Source organism: Salvia miltiorrhiza, chromosome 2 (genome assembly GCF_028751815.1).
Source record: "Salvia miltiorrhiza cultivar Shanhuang (shh) chromosome 2, IMPLAD_Smil_shh, whole genome shotgun sequence".
Lineage (NCBI taxonomy): Eukaryota > Viridiplantae > Streptophyta > Magnoliopsida > Lamiales > Lamiaceae > Salvia > Salvia miltiorrhiza.
In genome coordinates this window covers 49,378,010-49,393,160 of record NC_080388.1, presented here as the reverse complement: position 1 = coordinate 49,393,160, position 15,151 = coordinate 49,378,010, and the positions used below count along the sequence as shown (strand labels likewise).

General features: G+C 33.1%; 2 protein-coding genes across 4 annotated transcripts; both read right to left on the bottom strand.

Moving 5' to 3' along the window:
- Window positions 1-1,059: 1,059 nt before the first annotated feature.
- LOC131011934 (uncharacterized) lies at window positions 1,060-6,502 on the bottom strand. 3 transcript variants are annotated; one of them, XM_057939837.1, is made up of 11 exons: window positions 6,360-6,502; window positions 5,464-5,567; window positions 4,452-5,176; window positions 3,848-4,353; window positions 3,670-3,708; window positions 3,510-3,587; window positions 2,935-3,003; window positions 2,739-2,807; window positions 2,030-2,098; window positions 1,602-1,697; window positions 1,060-1,354 (listed from the first exon to the last, which is right to left on the bottom strand). In XM_057939837.1, the coding sequence occupies exons 4-11, from the start codon at window positions 4,067-4,069 to the stop codon at window positions 1,250-1,252; spliced, it is 747 nt and encodes a 248-aa protein (XP_057795820.1). In that variant the 5' UTR covers window positions 4,070-4,353; window positions 4,452-5,176; window positions 5,464-5,567; window positions 6,360-6,502; the 3' UTR covers window positions 1,060-1,249. The 3 variants fall into 3 exon arrangements, with proteins under 3 accessions (XP_057795820.1, XP_057795819.1, XP_057795821.1); XM_057939836.1 differs by having other exon boundaries at window positions 5,496-5,567; XM_057939838.1 differs by lacking the exon at window positions 1,602-1,697 and having other exon boundaries at window positions 5,496-5,567.
- Window positions 6,503-7,599: 1,097 nt separating this feature from the next.
- Window positions 7,600-12,088, bottom strand: LOC131011932 (O-fucosyltransferase 10-like). The gene is made up of 10 exons (XM_057939833.1): window positions 11,634-12,088; window positions 10,856-10,934; window positions 10,676-10,743; window positions 10,044-10,132; window positions 9,580-9,777; window positions 9,202-9,406; window positions 8,939-9,106; window positions 8,601-8,768; window positions 8,320-8,510; window positions 7,600-8,229 (listed from the first exon to the last, which is right to left on the bottom strand). The coding sequence occupies exons 1-10, from the start codon at window positions 11,943-11,945 to the stop codon at window positions 8,049-8,051; spliced, it is 1,659 nt and encodes a 552-aa protein (XP_057795816.1). The 5' UTR covers window positions 11,946-12,088; the 3' UTR covers window positions 7,600-8,048.
- Window positions 12,089-15,151: the final 3,063 nt, after the last annotated feature.

Below are 15,151 nucleotides of genomic sequence, written 5' to 3'. Positions count from 1 at the left end.
TGCTCCTTTAAGCCTTTCATATAACGTGTTAAATGCAAAACCTGAAACATACAAATTTGCGGGAATTAATATAGGGCATTATACACAAAAATCAAGAAGTAAGTATATTTCAATAAGCCTTACTATTCTGCTGGAAACTTTATCATATTTGTTTGAATCGTTGTTGCCAGCTAAGTCTACTGTACTATCCAGCACAAAAATTCGTTTCTTCTTTGTATCAACGGATATTGCAAAGTATAACCCTTCAGCATACACAAGAAAGAAAAACTGCACACAATAAAACCATGATCAATCATATAAAATTTGTACAGTTTATTTTTTTAACTATTAAGTTCAACATGTATTAAGTACTAACCATATCTATGAGATTTAATGGATTTTCACTGTTTAATTTTAATTAAGATCTCATGATGTCATTGAATTTATATTGCCGCTCATCATCAGACATGTCATTAGGTCGTACACAATCAGTCTACAGAACCAGAAGACGTCATAAAGTTCCAAAAAACCAAATCGAACTACGTGGATAGGAAACAATCTCATTAATCACACTTACATAAACATGCGTCGTCGCAAAAAATCTGAGTGGTGAAGAACTTGATCGGACATCCTCTTGTTCGTTCAACAACCTACACCATGCATTCACCAACGACATGCTTATCACGCAACCCCGTCTGAATGATTGCATCTCGTATCTACTTATCTCCAAACCATAGTTTGAGAATAGGACTTGGAACCTATACACAATTTTAGTATACATTTAAAGATTGGTGAAAAATCAGTTTTCATAAAAATAATGTTTATTTCATAAAATTTATCTGTCTAAAACATCGCAATACAAGCTGTATAACCCAAGCTCCTTTTCCTGTTGGGTAATCTTTTTTGACACGCTCACTTCTCTTTGGACATAAGGCGATTTAAATGTACTTGCTTTCATACATTTACTCTTTTTTGGCTTAATTTCAGTGAACTCTGGTTCACTGATATGGTTTTCCTCCACATGCTTCATGAAACATTCAGGTTTAAATTTAATACATACCAATCATTAGAAATTTAGAATAACAAAATATCATGTCATTCATACATCAAAATATGATGCAGTAATTTTTACAAAAATATGAGCATAATTCAAATGCACCTACATCAAAATCAATTTGGCATATGGGTAAACGTAGTATCTTTGAAGTACTTAGTGGTTCGCCCAACACCTATCATAGTAGTTAAATATTTAATTTACAACCACATCGAACTATACTTTCTTAGATCTCCTATCATAAGTATATTTTATCACTCCTGGTGATCTCTCACGATCTTCGTTATCCACCTCAGCTATAACCACTCCTTTGCACCTAACCTGTAAAATTAATGTAATTTGTAATTTTGATTAAAAAAACATTACTAAAATTTTCAGATGAGTTTATGCAACATATATCCTCTCCGACTTCCTCACATTAACAATCTTCAACTGTTCACAAACCTTAGCCGATACTTGTCATCAAATATTAATATGTTAACTAAAATTAATTAAATTACATAAAATATTATGAAGCTATTTAATTTATGTTAATCATATATCAGATTAATTCTCATTATGTCCTAACCTTATCTTTGCCCTTTCTCTTCATATCCTTTCCCCTCACTCCTTTGTTGTCTTCAACATAATTTCCATCTTCAATAATTTGATCAGTAATGTTGGCCTACAATGAGTGATTATGTACAACTCAAGCTACTAACTTGTATCAGCAGGAACAATTTTAATAGAATTATCATAGTTGCTTTGTTTGCTCACTTTTAACATCATTTAAGTTTATTGGAGTACCACTCATTTCAGAACTGTCACATCTTTTTGACCATGGCAGACTAAGTTAGAAGTAATGAACATATTTTCACGTTTTTTTGAACTTAAAAGGAGATAATGTTTGATCGAATGCTTGTTAAAAGTATACGTGCAAAAGATATATACATACTTTTCAAAAATACCATTATATCGTCTCAATATTGTTATGGTACTATAAATTATAATATTTACCTTCGTATGCGCGCCTTCGATGTCTTGAACATTTGCTGGAACATTGCCCATAACATTCTTCTCATTTTTCTGTTGTCAATAGGTCATATATATGTCGAACACGTGAGTTTAATCTTATGAACTTGTACATATATCACGACGAAAGTGATTATATCGAAATTTATTCAATATTATAATGGATACAGCTAAATTTTTACAATAAACACTTACGTGTCTTCATTCGTAAAATTCATAGTGTTTTATAACATTATGTTATATAAAATATTACTAACCTTTGCCATCACCGATGGAGTAAGTACAATTTCCGAACTACAGTTTTCAATATCACCGATAATCGGTCCCTATCAAGAATTTTTGTTATCGCTATATCATGAATAATTATATCAAGTCTGGACCTTCAAGTAATAATAATAATAAAAAAAGACATGGCTTGTTAGTTATGGGCAAAGTTCATTTGAGTAGCTCAATTGTGTTGAGAAGTTGAGGAGGAATTTACAAGTTAGTACATTTTGATGAACTTTACTGTAAATTTTTATGAACTCGCGGTTGGTTTGGGGTTCAATTCTTGGCGGTAGCGTCGTTTTTAACAAATTAAATAGATTTGTGGGTTCGTCAGCTATATTAAGAAGTTCAAAGAATTTATTGATATGTTCATTAATCTCATTCACAACTTCTCAATAGAATTAAACCCTGTTAGTTATAATCTTACCATATCAATGACATTAGGAACATCTACCATATCGTCGACACGATCCATAGCATCAGTGCACTGATTGGCCTAAGATACATAAACACAAACATTAAAATCAAAAAAAGATTAAGAAATTAAACATCTTCATTTTTTAACAAATGAATCATACTTAATTTCCAGAAATGAGTTTACAATATTGTACTTTTAATCTTACCATATCAATGACATTAGGAACATCTACCATATCGTCGACACGATCCATAGCATCAGTGCACTGATTGGCCTAAGATACATAAACACAAACATTAAAATCAATATAATAATTTAATTTAAACATCTTCATTTCTTAACAAACGAATCATACGTAATTTCCAGAAATGAGTTTACAATATTGTACTTTTAATCTATCATTTTGCAAGATGAACATTATATTTATGTTGAATCACTAAATTGAACACATACGTGATCATTGAACAGGGCACATAATTCATCAGTCTCCATGAAATTTACCTACATGAAACAAATATTATTTTAATGAACTTATCTAATATTTTTATTGAACCTGTAATTACAATACGATTGCAGACCAACATAATCAAGAATAAATAATTTCTTACTAAATATATTTTATGCTGAACCATAAGTTGTGCTAAAAATGATTGAGTAAGGAACTAATGTAAGTTATTAATGCATACCTATGCTTGAAACTAAACCAAAACCATTACAACAGGTTTTTACAGTAAATATCATATGGCTAATGTCAATAGTAGTTAATGAAGTTATGGTTACCTTTTCATTATTTGTAGATCTAACACCACCATCGCCCATATCCATGGGATACAAATCATCAGACACTATATCCTTTTGCTGCAGTGGAAAAAATAAATATGTGAATAATATTGATATAAAATGAATGATTAGCACAAATAAGACTATAAACACCACTTACAAAGTTGCCAACTCCAACCGAATGAGCAATAGATATACCCTGAAAAAATAGTTGTTTATTAGTAGTAAATAATCATAATAGAATATATTGAAGATAATACACATATGAAGACTACGAAAACCTAATCCTTATGGTTCCGATTCGATAAACAACCAAATTCAATCGAGTTCTGGCATACCTCTCCCATTTCCCTAAACCCGTCAGACGTCCCACTTGTCCCGGCAACCTGGAATGCCTCTTTGTTTACTAATATTGAAGATTCAATATTAATATCAGTTTGTGCAATATGAGGAACACCATCGACTATTGCAAACTTCACCCCATAAATACTTGAAATTAATAACATCGCTTTCTTGAAAAGTTGACTCTCACGTTCGGTCACTGAAGCTTTTGCATACATCGACTTCAACTGTTTCACGCCCTCTGAGATTTCTTTGCCTTCTTCACCATTTTGATTTGCAACACTATATCCACTGGATCCTCCACTTATTGCATTGGTTGAAATTTCATTGTATAGTTGTCTGGAAGTGGTATAGGCACACGTATCCAGCCTCCACCAAAAAACTTATCATCTCTCTCTAGGCGCTGCCTTTTTCGGAGTGCGCCGCTGTCCCAATTGATCAAAATTGGAAACAACCTCTCGTCCCTATTCATGTTAACTTCAATCCTATCAGCATAGAAGAGCTGCATTCCAAACAAATAGACCACACATTATTGTTTTTGAATATTTTGTAAAATATTTAAAAAGAATTAATAGATAAAAAAAATTACAGTAAACTTACTACTAGAAACAACACAGGCCCCACAAAGACAGTCTGTTGATTCTTTAGCCATTTCATTTTTTGATCCACTAGGCATCTCATAACATACTCTCCCCAATTCCATTATCCGAGTGTGAGCATGTCTTCAAGTGTTTCAATAATATATGGATGCACAACTCCATTTGAACGGTCCTGGAACAGGGAGAAAGCCATAGCTATAATGAAATTTCTTCTGAATCATTTTCCACCGTCTACTCCTTCCAACATCCTACTCAACACACGTAAGATTTTTATGTCATCCTTTTTGACAACATTAAAATAGGTCACCCACTCATCCATTAATGCATTGTTGGAAGAAGTCCTGAACGGAGATATTTTTTGCGAACCTTTCGGCAAACCAAATACTCTATAAACATCATCTTCAGTAACCCTTACACGTGAGTTCTCCTTCACTTCTAACTCACAACTACGAAAGTCAAATTTTTCAATAACCCAATATGCCAATGTGGCTGGAAGATCCTTAACCTTAAGATCCAGGATATACCCAAATCCCATCTCTACGGCAGCACGATGTATTGTGTTTAACTGTTGTAATGCATTGTGAAAGGCTACAGGCGACGTACGGGTGAAAAGGGCAGGAAATTCATCAGACTTTTGTTGGACAAAGGTGTCTTTATCATCACCAGAAGATTCAGTCGATGAGTCGTCTTCTTCAGTTTCAGAATCGGCCTTCTTCTTAGGTCTGCCTGCGAAATGTAGTAAATCATTTTATTTTATAGTTGATGATAGGTATCGGCTAAGGTTTGTGAACAGTTTGAAGATCGTTAATTAAGTATTAATGCAACTTTATCAAAATCATTGAGAACAAAAACAAATTTTTGTTTTCTGATCATGTTGAACTTTAATATATACCACGCTTTTTCATCCCCTTCACGTCTTCTTTTGGATTTTTGGAACTAGATGCTCCTAAAATCGTGCCTTTACCCACAAGCATATAATATGTACGTGAGTTTTAAACAAAAGACGTTAATACATTTAATGTACTCGACGTGTCGCATTCACCACCTTTTCCATGTTTGAATTCCTTCTGACGCGTCGCCTTTTGCTTTGTAATCGTTGTATTGGTCTTTGAGGACACTACAAAAAATATGAGGTGTATTATCATATACATACAGAATAAAGTACAGAATAAAGTACACATCATAGAAAGTGTTACAAATTAATTTTCTTTACCTCTCTGTTTCTTCTTGCGTTGTCTATCCACAACATTTGTTAATATATAATAATAAAAAATATAAGAACATTTTTTAATAATGTTTATTTATTAATTGATTTTTTTGGCTGATCAACTCATTACAAAGTTTGAAATCAAAATAGATGAAGTATTATTCTAACATAATTTCACATACTACATTCATTATGCATTCACAGAAATATTACCATAGAATTATTAGCAGGGAATATATAGAATTATTCAGTCAACAAAAATAAAAACTAAGCCCAATAATGTGAGCAAGGTTTACAATGCATGGATCTACACATAAATATTACCATGGTTATTGAAACGTAGCTTTGCAAATCAATATAATAATAATAAAAAAATTAATCCTAAGATTCTTCCTTTATCATTCTGTGTAGCCATGGATATATGAATCGTAGCTTCCAAATTCAATAGAAGAAAAACATAATTAAGCCAAGAATGTTTCCTTTATCAATCACGCTAACCATGGACATATTCGACGAACACCAGATCTTATTTCAAAGAGATTTCTAACATTTATGAGTTCTGGAAGTTAAGAAATCGTTGAAATACATTAATCCTAGCAATATAGACACAATCAAGAAATCATGAATCCTAGTTTCATAAACAAATTTAATCGTCGATATCCATCGCGCGCCGAACACAAAAAGTAAGCAAAAAAAAATTACCTTTAGAGTTCTCGATATCCATCGCGCGCCGAACAGAAAACAACGTTTCGATCAAAAAAGATTAAGAAGATCAAAGAAATAGATTCGTCGAAATTTGTTAATCAACTTCATAAACATTGAAAGAGCGAAAATGGTGGGATTTGATGAAACTTTCCCAAATCTTACTCAACTAAAAAGACATATATCTCCTTTTCAATCAGAATATTAATTTCCATATTGATACAAAATAAATTAAACCATTTAATTCCTTAAATCTGGTGCGTTGGATCAAATAGATTGAATGGTATAGATTTGTTCTTAATTCTTAATATAAGGGGTTCTTTTCTATTGAATTGAACCCTATATATATATATATATATATATATATATATATATATATGGAGAGGTTTAAGAAAGAACCACTAAATAAAAAAAGAACGGAGAACCATTTTTAGCCATTCGATTATCAAGATCTACGGTGGATGCATCATCTTGTTGGATGAATGCAGATCCTGGGTTCGAATCCTGAAGGGAACAATTTTTTTTATTTTTTGAGTGCATTAATTTTAACAGCGAATGCATTAATTTTTATAATGGATGCATTAGATTTGATGGTTCAACTAATTATAAAATATTTTATATGCATATCAAATTAAAAATCACGACAAAAGTTTTAATTTCATATATTTTATGTAAATATTAGATTTTAAAATGTAAAAGTTATACTATTATTTAAAGATTAAACTTAAGAAAATTATTTCTCATGTCTCCTCTTTTTTTGTATAAATCTATTATTTTTATTTTTTATTTTTTCTTTTAACTTTTTATTTTTATTTTTTATTATATTAAATTTTTATTATTGTGAATTCTTTTTTATTTTGTTCCACATTAAACTTAAATATATTCAGTTAAAATTGTATTTTTTATTATATTTATAATTTTTTAATAGAATAACTAAATTGATACTCCGTCCGTCCCATTACAAATATTCCACTTTACAAATGTCTCATTCATTTTTTGACAACCCACTTTATTTACTTTATACACATTTCTTAATCTCTGTCCAAAAATAATGGAATATTTGTAATGAAACGGAGGGATATATATATATATATAAAATATAAAAAATACTTCTCAACATGGTCCGGATGCAAATGTTAGTTATATCTAACTCCACCGCTAAAATCACAAATTCAAAACTCTTAAACAACTGATAAATAATAAATTGAAACTGCCTAACGAACGGCTCGAATTCCTTAGATTGAATAACTACAGAGTTGTCAATTAAATAAAGATGATGTCAATAATTAACACTAATATGTACTCACAGTCCAAGTTTGGATCCTAAATTAATCACTAGAGTTTGTCATTGACGACATAAACACTGCACACAAATAAATCCAATCCCACAAATAGCCTAAAATATGTCACAAATTCCTGCTCTTGAAACAGCAAGTAGCAGTCTTCCAAACTTATGCAACAAACAAAATTGTTGATTCCACAGTTTTTTCGGTTGGTAAAAAGACAACCAAACTCATCATGGCATGATCGGATAGAAGCTGGTCAACTCTCTCCTCTTCAACTCTGTAACCTTAAACATCCATTCACCCTCTGCAACATCTCTACGTACTTCTCTTTGCAGCGTGAAAGCCGAGGACGATGTTTGAGCAAATAAAATATATGTAGGCATGGGCCCTTTGTACATGTATCTTATAAGAACAAATCTGATCTTGAGGTGGAGTTTTGTGATTCCCATAGGCACCTGCATTCTGGCAAAGGGTTCAAGTATATGGAGCCCTTTCTGGTCGACTTCTTAACTCTAGGGACCATTATGCTCCTCCGGTCACTTTCTGCTAGCATCGTCTCCATTTCGTCCTTGAAACCATCCCAACTGCAAGCCATGGAAGTAGGCTATATATGTCAATATCATGAAAACTTTCAAATTGTATGAGATTTGAATTTGGACAGACATTATTAGTACCTTGTACTCGTGTTCTGCAGTAAGACTGCAAGCTTGGTTTTGTCAGGCATGATGGTCTTGGCGTGCCCGTTGTAGATGAATCTTCTTTGGCCCATCAAGAAATGAGGGAAGTTTCCACCTTGAGTGGTCACAAATACTTCACTATACAAACATAACATGTAGTCCAGAGCAGCCAGCCTCGAAGAATAGCCCTGCAAAAACACAAGGGGCATCAAGAATTTGGACAAAAATGCGGTAAAGATAAAACACAAGATTTTAGAAGAAAACTTTGATGTTATTACCTTTATGGAAGCAAGTTCATCAGCAGTGGCAAGGGACCACTTGGTCTCAAGAAGAGGAAACATCTTTCGAAGAGGCTCTAAGTACCTCTCCTCCTTGTATATTCTGCCGGATGCCAGATATATGGGAGTGTTGTTCGAAAATCCCATGCCTCTCAACATCAAACCAACCTATGCTGACAACATGGTTGTGGGGGCTTGAATCATTTAAATGTAATAATCTCGTTTGTCTAAGAAAAGGTAAAGATTTGAATGATATTGGAAGATACCCTCACATGGCTTACTGCCACACTGACCAAGCCAGAAAGAAAAGATAAACAGAATTTCAAAGCAAAACCAACCTCCACTGGTGTCATCGGGCATTTTCCATTTACGCGATTTTGACCAGGCTCAGAAACCCGATTCTTGAGCGTGAACTTTTTCCCCCAGCCTCTTTTACGCACTACATCCATTTCTGATTTCTCTGTCTCTCCTTCGTCGTACACACAGCATGAGAAAGCCACCATGTCCTACTTTGAAGGCCAATTCAAGTGGTTAGACTTTTTTTAACATGTTCACAATCATATAAGTTAGAAGATATTAAAAAATAAGGAATAGAGGTTACCTCTTCAAATCGGAGATGAACTGAGACATAATTCCCTCCATAACTCAAGCTCTTATCAGTCATTCGATCGGCAATCATCTTCGCAAGATTCATTATGGTTGATGAGAACCTCAGAGCTTTATAGTTTGCTAGGCATCTTAAAAATTGAATGTTTGGTGGAATGCTCGTTGCCAATCTGTTGGCAAAAGGGGAAATTCGGACAACCCTGCATCATGAGGTGAATACAAATACAGCACATCATTTACTAGGCAATCTCCTGATCAAGATACCTTGTTCATTATTGACTTAGATAATGTGAACTTTATGTCAGAAACAACTGTATATCCTGAATAAGATACGTCATAAGATTAACCATACTCCATATTTTTCATGCCATACCTTGTTTCTTGCAAAATATGATAAACCTCATCCATGTAATAACGAGCAGATGCCCAAGCGGGGACCCTAATGCTTGGGATAGCGCTGATGCTAAAATTGTAGCTTTCCATCAATTCGCCTGGTAGTTCACGAACCACCATAACGTAATCTTTTAGGGAGGATATGAAGTGATCCTCGTCATAAATATCAGCAAACTTACTGTGAAGTACCAAGAGAGAGAGAGATTGTAGAGTAAGTACAGAGGCGATGCATATTGTGCAGCAAAATAGAGTTCACTAAGCATGATAGCAGTTCTCGTCCCCGATGTACAAAGAATGTAAACCAGAACAGAAACCTCCAGTAATCTATATTTGATGTAGAAAGCAAGAGCAAGCAAGGTTTATAGCATGTTGCTCTTTTCATAATGAGTCTGAACTTTGAAGGAGAAGAAGAAGAAGAAGTGGCGCTGTGAACATGGAAGTTACCTTGGGTCTTTCCAGACGTTATGAACATCAAAGTAAGGGATCACAAGAGTAGCATTTAGCAGTCCGGCAACAGCCACTGCATTGCAAATCTGCAGATGCAACAATGTAATAGCTAAGGCGCTACTTCTAAAAGTAAACCAGAGATGCAGAAAAGGAATGCAAGACATTGATTCCCATTTTCTTAAGGTATGGAAAGAAAGTCTTTCATGAGAGGCAGCAAAAGAATAGCATGTATCCATGTAAATTCAACAAGATTTGGTTATCCTATTTCATAGTCCATAGTTATTAGAGAAACATAGAAATGAGAAGAGATTATTAAAGGAAAAAATGGAGACAGTACAATATTACTCTTGTTAGCAAGGCCTGCATATGGAAGTTATTTTCCTCTAATGAATCACTAATCATCATCTGCTCAAAAACTGCAATCATCTTAAAACACTTAGCTACAACTAACATTTTCCTCTTAACAGATAGGAAATTGGGACAGCATATCCTCCATTTCGGCTCTCATGTTTCTCAAACGTGCATACGTAATGTTCACATATGAATGAGCACATTTCAGGAAGCCAAATCAGACATAACAAATCAGATTCAGAACAGAAGATTTTGAGAATGAGCCTTGGTTTGCATACCGATGAGCGTTGTTGGTTCAGACCACCATTGGCCTCTATCACCAAATAGCGCTGAAGCCTAGGGGAGACTGATGAAAGGAAAGAGACAATGAGAAATCAAATCAACAATATCATTGAATACATCTCTTCATATTCATTGTAATTCTCCCATCATCAAACTGTGGGGCATCATATATATACCTGGTTGATGATGAGCATTAGCATTCTGACAAAGCCTTTGCTCTTTCAGCTTTCTTCTGTATCTCCATAGATTATCCAACTGCAAGAGATGAGCCTCTAATTACTAACAAGTTAAGCAAATCTGCATCAAGCAATCCCTATGCAAGTAGGAAATCCTCAAAACATATTAGATCATGATATTTTGCATTTTAGACGGATCATAACATCTATGGGAAAGATTCGATATTTATTATTCTTTTGACTTGTTCATTATAAAATTCACCTTCCTCGCTCCTCTCTCTCTCTCTAACATGCTCACAAATTCCAACTTAAATCTTATACATGCCGCATCAAACCGTTGACATTTCCCAATATGTTTCCAAATTCCCAGAATCTTGGGGCCTTCAACTTAAGCACTTAAGCTCCAATGAATTGTTTAAAACAAAAATTCCCAGAATTCTCAGCAACCAAAAGCAAACAGGGGATTCTAGTGACAATGACAAAAAAAAAGAAAAAAAAAAAAGAGAGTAGATTTTCTAGCATAACTTCACACCAAATCTTCTAACCCTTTTCTACTAGTCCATATCAAGATTGATCTCCAAGACTACAGATCCTTTCAAGAAACCCTCCTTACTTTCATAAAGTGAAAAAAAAAAAAAAAAAAAAGCACGCTCCCACAGTAACCATAAAAAAGTAGAAAATAAGTTTTGACAACACCACATTTAAAAATAAATTTTCCTAATACATCAGAGCAAGAGCAATGTAAAGTATGGTAAGCAGCAACAGATGCAGGAAAAACCTCAACAGCGGAAGAATTATCTGACTGAATTTCAGGCCAGAGCTTCAGGAACAGTTCCTGGCTGCGGTAGAGTGATCCCGGCGGCGGCGGCGGCGGAGGGTGCAGGATGCTCAGCAGGGGACCGGCGCAGGTGATCAGCCCCATAATGTAGAGAAGCGTAAGGAAAAGGAGGTATCTTTTGTGGAATATTCCGGCGTAGAAGAAGCAGACGACCCCCCGGTGTCGGTGCTTGCAGTTGAGGTGGAGCCTCCGCCGGCATCTGCTGGCGGCGGTGGTAGTGGCGGCGGATTCCGTGGTGTACGTTAACGCCATGCAATGTGGTGTGTTCTGCTGGATCTCTCTCTCTTTCTCTCTCTAGAATTTTTTATGGTTTGCTGTTCATCATGGGTTGATACGAATTGCCTATTTATGGGGGTGGAGCGTCTCATGTTTTTCATTCTTTTCAAATCATTTTCTAAGTAAACACTCAAAATAAGTCAATTTAATTACTTACTTAGTTGTGGATTAAATCTGTGGTTGGTTATCGTTTTTATACTGAAAATTACACATTTTTCGAAAAAAAAAAACGTGAAAACATTGCATTAAACTAAATATATAAAATAATGGATTAATTAAATTTTGTATCACCAACTGTGTTACTGAAAATGATTATTCATATCCTCAATAATTAACAAAATAATTAACAGTTCTCACTTTCAACCTTTCCTATTAAATCCTTTTATTATAAACGTATTTCATTATCTTCAAAACCTCGATTTAAAGAATGAAAAAGAACAAGTATAATTAATTATGTGCATGATTGGATTAGAGATTCTTTAATTTGTTTTTGTGGAGGGATCAATATTGAGAGGTGGAGTTATGTCATGGTCACGTGTTACAGGCGTTACAACATTTTTTAGAAAAATAAATAAATTGAAAGCTACACCCACCTTCTCTTTTCAATTTTCATGGACGATTAAGACAAATGACTTGATAGAATGTAATCTTTGTTCACAGATTCATTAGTTTTAGTGGATCATACCGACTAAGGTACTCGAACTGCAACCACTATTTTAGTTATATCACAAACTATCCATATATTTATATATTTCATTAACTAGTGGTAAGGTAATTGTCAAATTTTAACACATTTAAATATAACATAAATTTTCAGAAAGGGACAACCATAGAGAATCGATCCAAGATACGGGAACACTTTTTCTGCTGTCATTTTATGTTTTTGTTTTCATTAATACTATTCGGATAAAAAATAATTAAATATTTTTTAAAAAATAATGTATTTAAATTTTTTAATTAAAAAATAATTAAATTTTTTCTCCACATTATATTTTTTTTTGTAATTTTTGGATTTTTTTTTAATTTTATTATTTTTAAAGTACACACATTAGAAAAATATAATACTAAAAATAAAAAAAATTACAAAAAACTACAATCTAGAGAAAAACCATAAAACTAACTTAATCCTTTTTAAATTTGAACCAAAACTTTTAAATAAATCGATTTTTTAAAATACTTAACATTATTTTATCCGAACATATTTTATTCAAATAACACTCCTCTTTTGTTTTTGTGGCGAAGAAAATATCGCAAAGAGTGTATAATTATAGTTTTCATAATTTAATTAGCTTCCTCTTTTTTCTAATAGTGGCGATTTCGAGTTCCCCTCCTCCGAAAAATGGAAAAAAGAAAAATGAGAAAGTAAAAATCAATTGAGAATATTTTTCCCTTGTCTTGTTACTGTTGGCCAGTTTGGAAGTGTTTTTTGGAAGAGGAGGAATGTAACCTGACTTTGACCAAAAAAATCTTTATTAATAAATGTGAAAATGTGGCATTATTATTGCTTGTCCTTATAATACATTTTGGCTGTGTTGGTTTGTCGCCGTCAAAATATAATTAATATATTCTGGAACTATATGGCGTCTTTTTCCCCTCACCACCGAAACCAAACCTTCTTTGTTCAAAAAGTAAACATACTACAATAATTTATGATTTGGTTAATACTACTTTTTAGGAAAATATTAAATGAAATACTCAAGTGACATAAATTCCACTCTGGTGCCCGTAAAACAAGTCGGGTTCAAACTAGTAAACATTAATTAGTTGCAATATTTATTAATGTTTTTTTACGGAAGTAGCAATATTTATTAAATTAGGGAAATGAAACACCTTAAGTCATGCCAATATGATAATCTGCATTAATTTTGATGAATGTCTATACATGTGCAGTAGGGTGCCAAGAATCTTGTAACTCATCACGCCCTTATTTTTATTTTTAATTTTATCTATACATGTCATGTGCAGTATACTGCCACTTGATATATTTAGCCCATACTATTTTTTTTTCTTAAATTATTTTATATAAAAAAAAATACACAGTCAGACTCTAGCCTTATAGGTGACTCGAATCTCCGACTTATTAGATGAAGGTAAATTGTCTTACCAACATACTGTGGTTCGTCGTCTATATTTAGCACATATATATATATATATATAAGTAGAAATAAACATTTTCTTATTAAAATATATGGGCATGTAAACATAACAAAACGATATTATAATTAAATTAAATTACGATGTGAAATTACAAGGAGTTGTGACTACGGCGCGAATGCCATTTCAAGACTAACATGCCACTTTACACTTTCCGCCGGACTTCACGGTTGAATTGTTAGGATTTTCACTAAAAAATTGAACTTTTGTCAAAACTATTGAGTCTAAAAGCAAAGCCAGCTACACATAATTAAATATATGAGTTCTATTTCTTTTTCATCAAACTTTTTCAATAAATAAGTCCCACATGTCCCTTCGAACACTATAGAATCATTCGGTATTACGGTTTCGATTTGTAGGCGTTATAAACTTTTCGTTTTTGGAAGCTATTTTGGACATTTTGGAATAAGTTTTGATATGATTGAGTTACAAATGACTCTTGAACATTTAAGTATAAAAATGACTTGCTAGATAACTTTTTTAGATAATAGAAAAATATGTTCAGACAATTAAATAACGCCTAGTGTTTTTACTATTTATTTTTTCAAACAAAAAGTAGAATAAAAAAGTTGCACATTACATAGTATGTTTTTAGGACCACAAATCCGTTGTGTGATTCTTGATATTTTATGGTGTTGGTTCTACATGAATTCCACTTTTGTGGTTTATAAAGGTGAATGGAATGTTGCAAACTCCAATATTGGAGTATTCGGTTGAGTGAAGTTCATCATTTCATAATTTGGAAAGAGAGAAGTGTAGGTGATTTGCTTCACCTCCAATGTGGGTGGTTGTGGGTGTTGTACGTTTTTATTGCCTCATTAGTGGAATCACAAGAAATAGAGGCACGTGATTTGCTTTCATTTCTTTAAGTGGTAGAGAATTCATCCAAGTTTAGTAGCTTCTGAAAATAAAAAGAAAAAAAGAAAAAAAGTGGATTCCCTAAAATACAACATGCTCTTTTGCAGTATCGCTCTCTCAAGTAACTCCAATTATTCCAAAACAAGATACATGTAACCATACTAGATATG

Coding starts and splice junctions, on each gene's coding strand:
- LOC131011932 (XM_057939833.1), bottom strand. CDS start 11,945: ATGGCGTTAACGTACACCACGGAATCCGCCGCCACTACCACCGCCGCC. Junction 10,935..11,633: donor ATAATTCTTCCGCTGTTGAG/GTTTTTCCTGCA, acceptor CATCTCTTGCAG/TTGGATAATCTATGGAGATA. Junction 10,744..10,855: donor TAATGCTCATCATCAACCAG/GTATATATATGA, acceptor TCCTTTCATCAG/TCTCCCCTAGGCTTCAGCGC.
- LOC131011934 (XM_057939837.1), bottom strand. CDS start 4,069: ATGTATGCAAAAGCTTCAGTGACCGAACGTGAGAGTCAACTTTTCAAG. Junction 3,588..3,669: donor CGGTTGGAGTTGGCAACTTT/GTAAGTGGTGTT, acceptor TTTCCACTGCAG/CAAAAGGATATAGTGTCTGA. Junction 1,355..1,601: donor AGAGAAAGGGCAAAGATAAG/GTTAGGACATAA, acceptor TTAATTTTACAG/GTTAGGTGCAAAGGAGTGGT.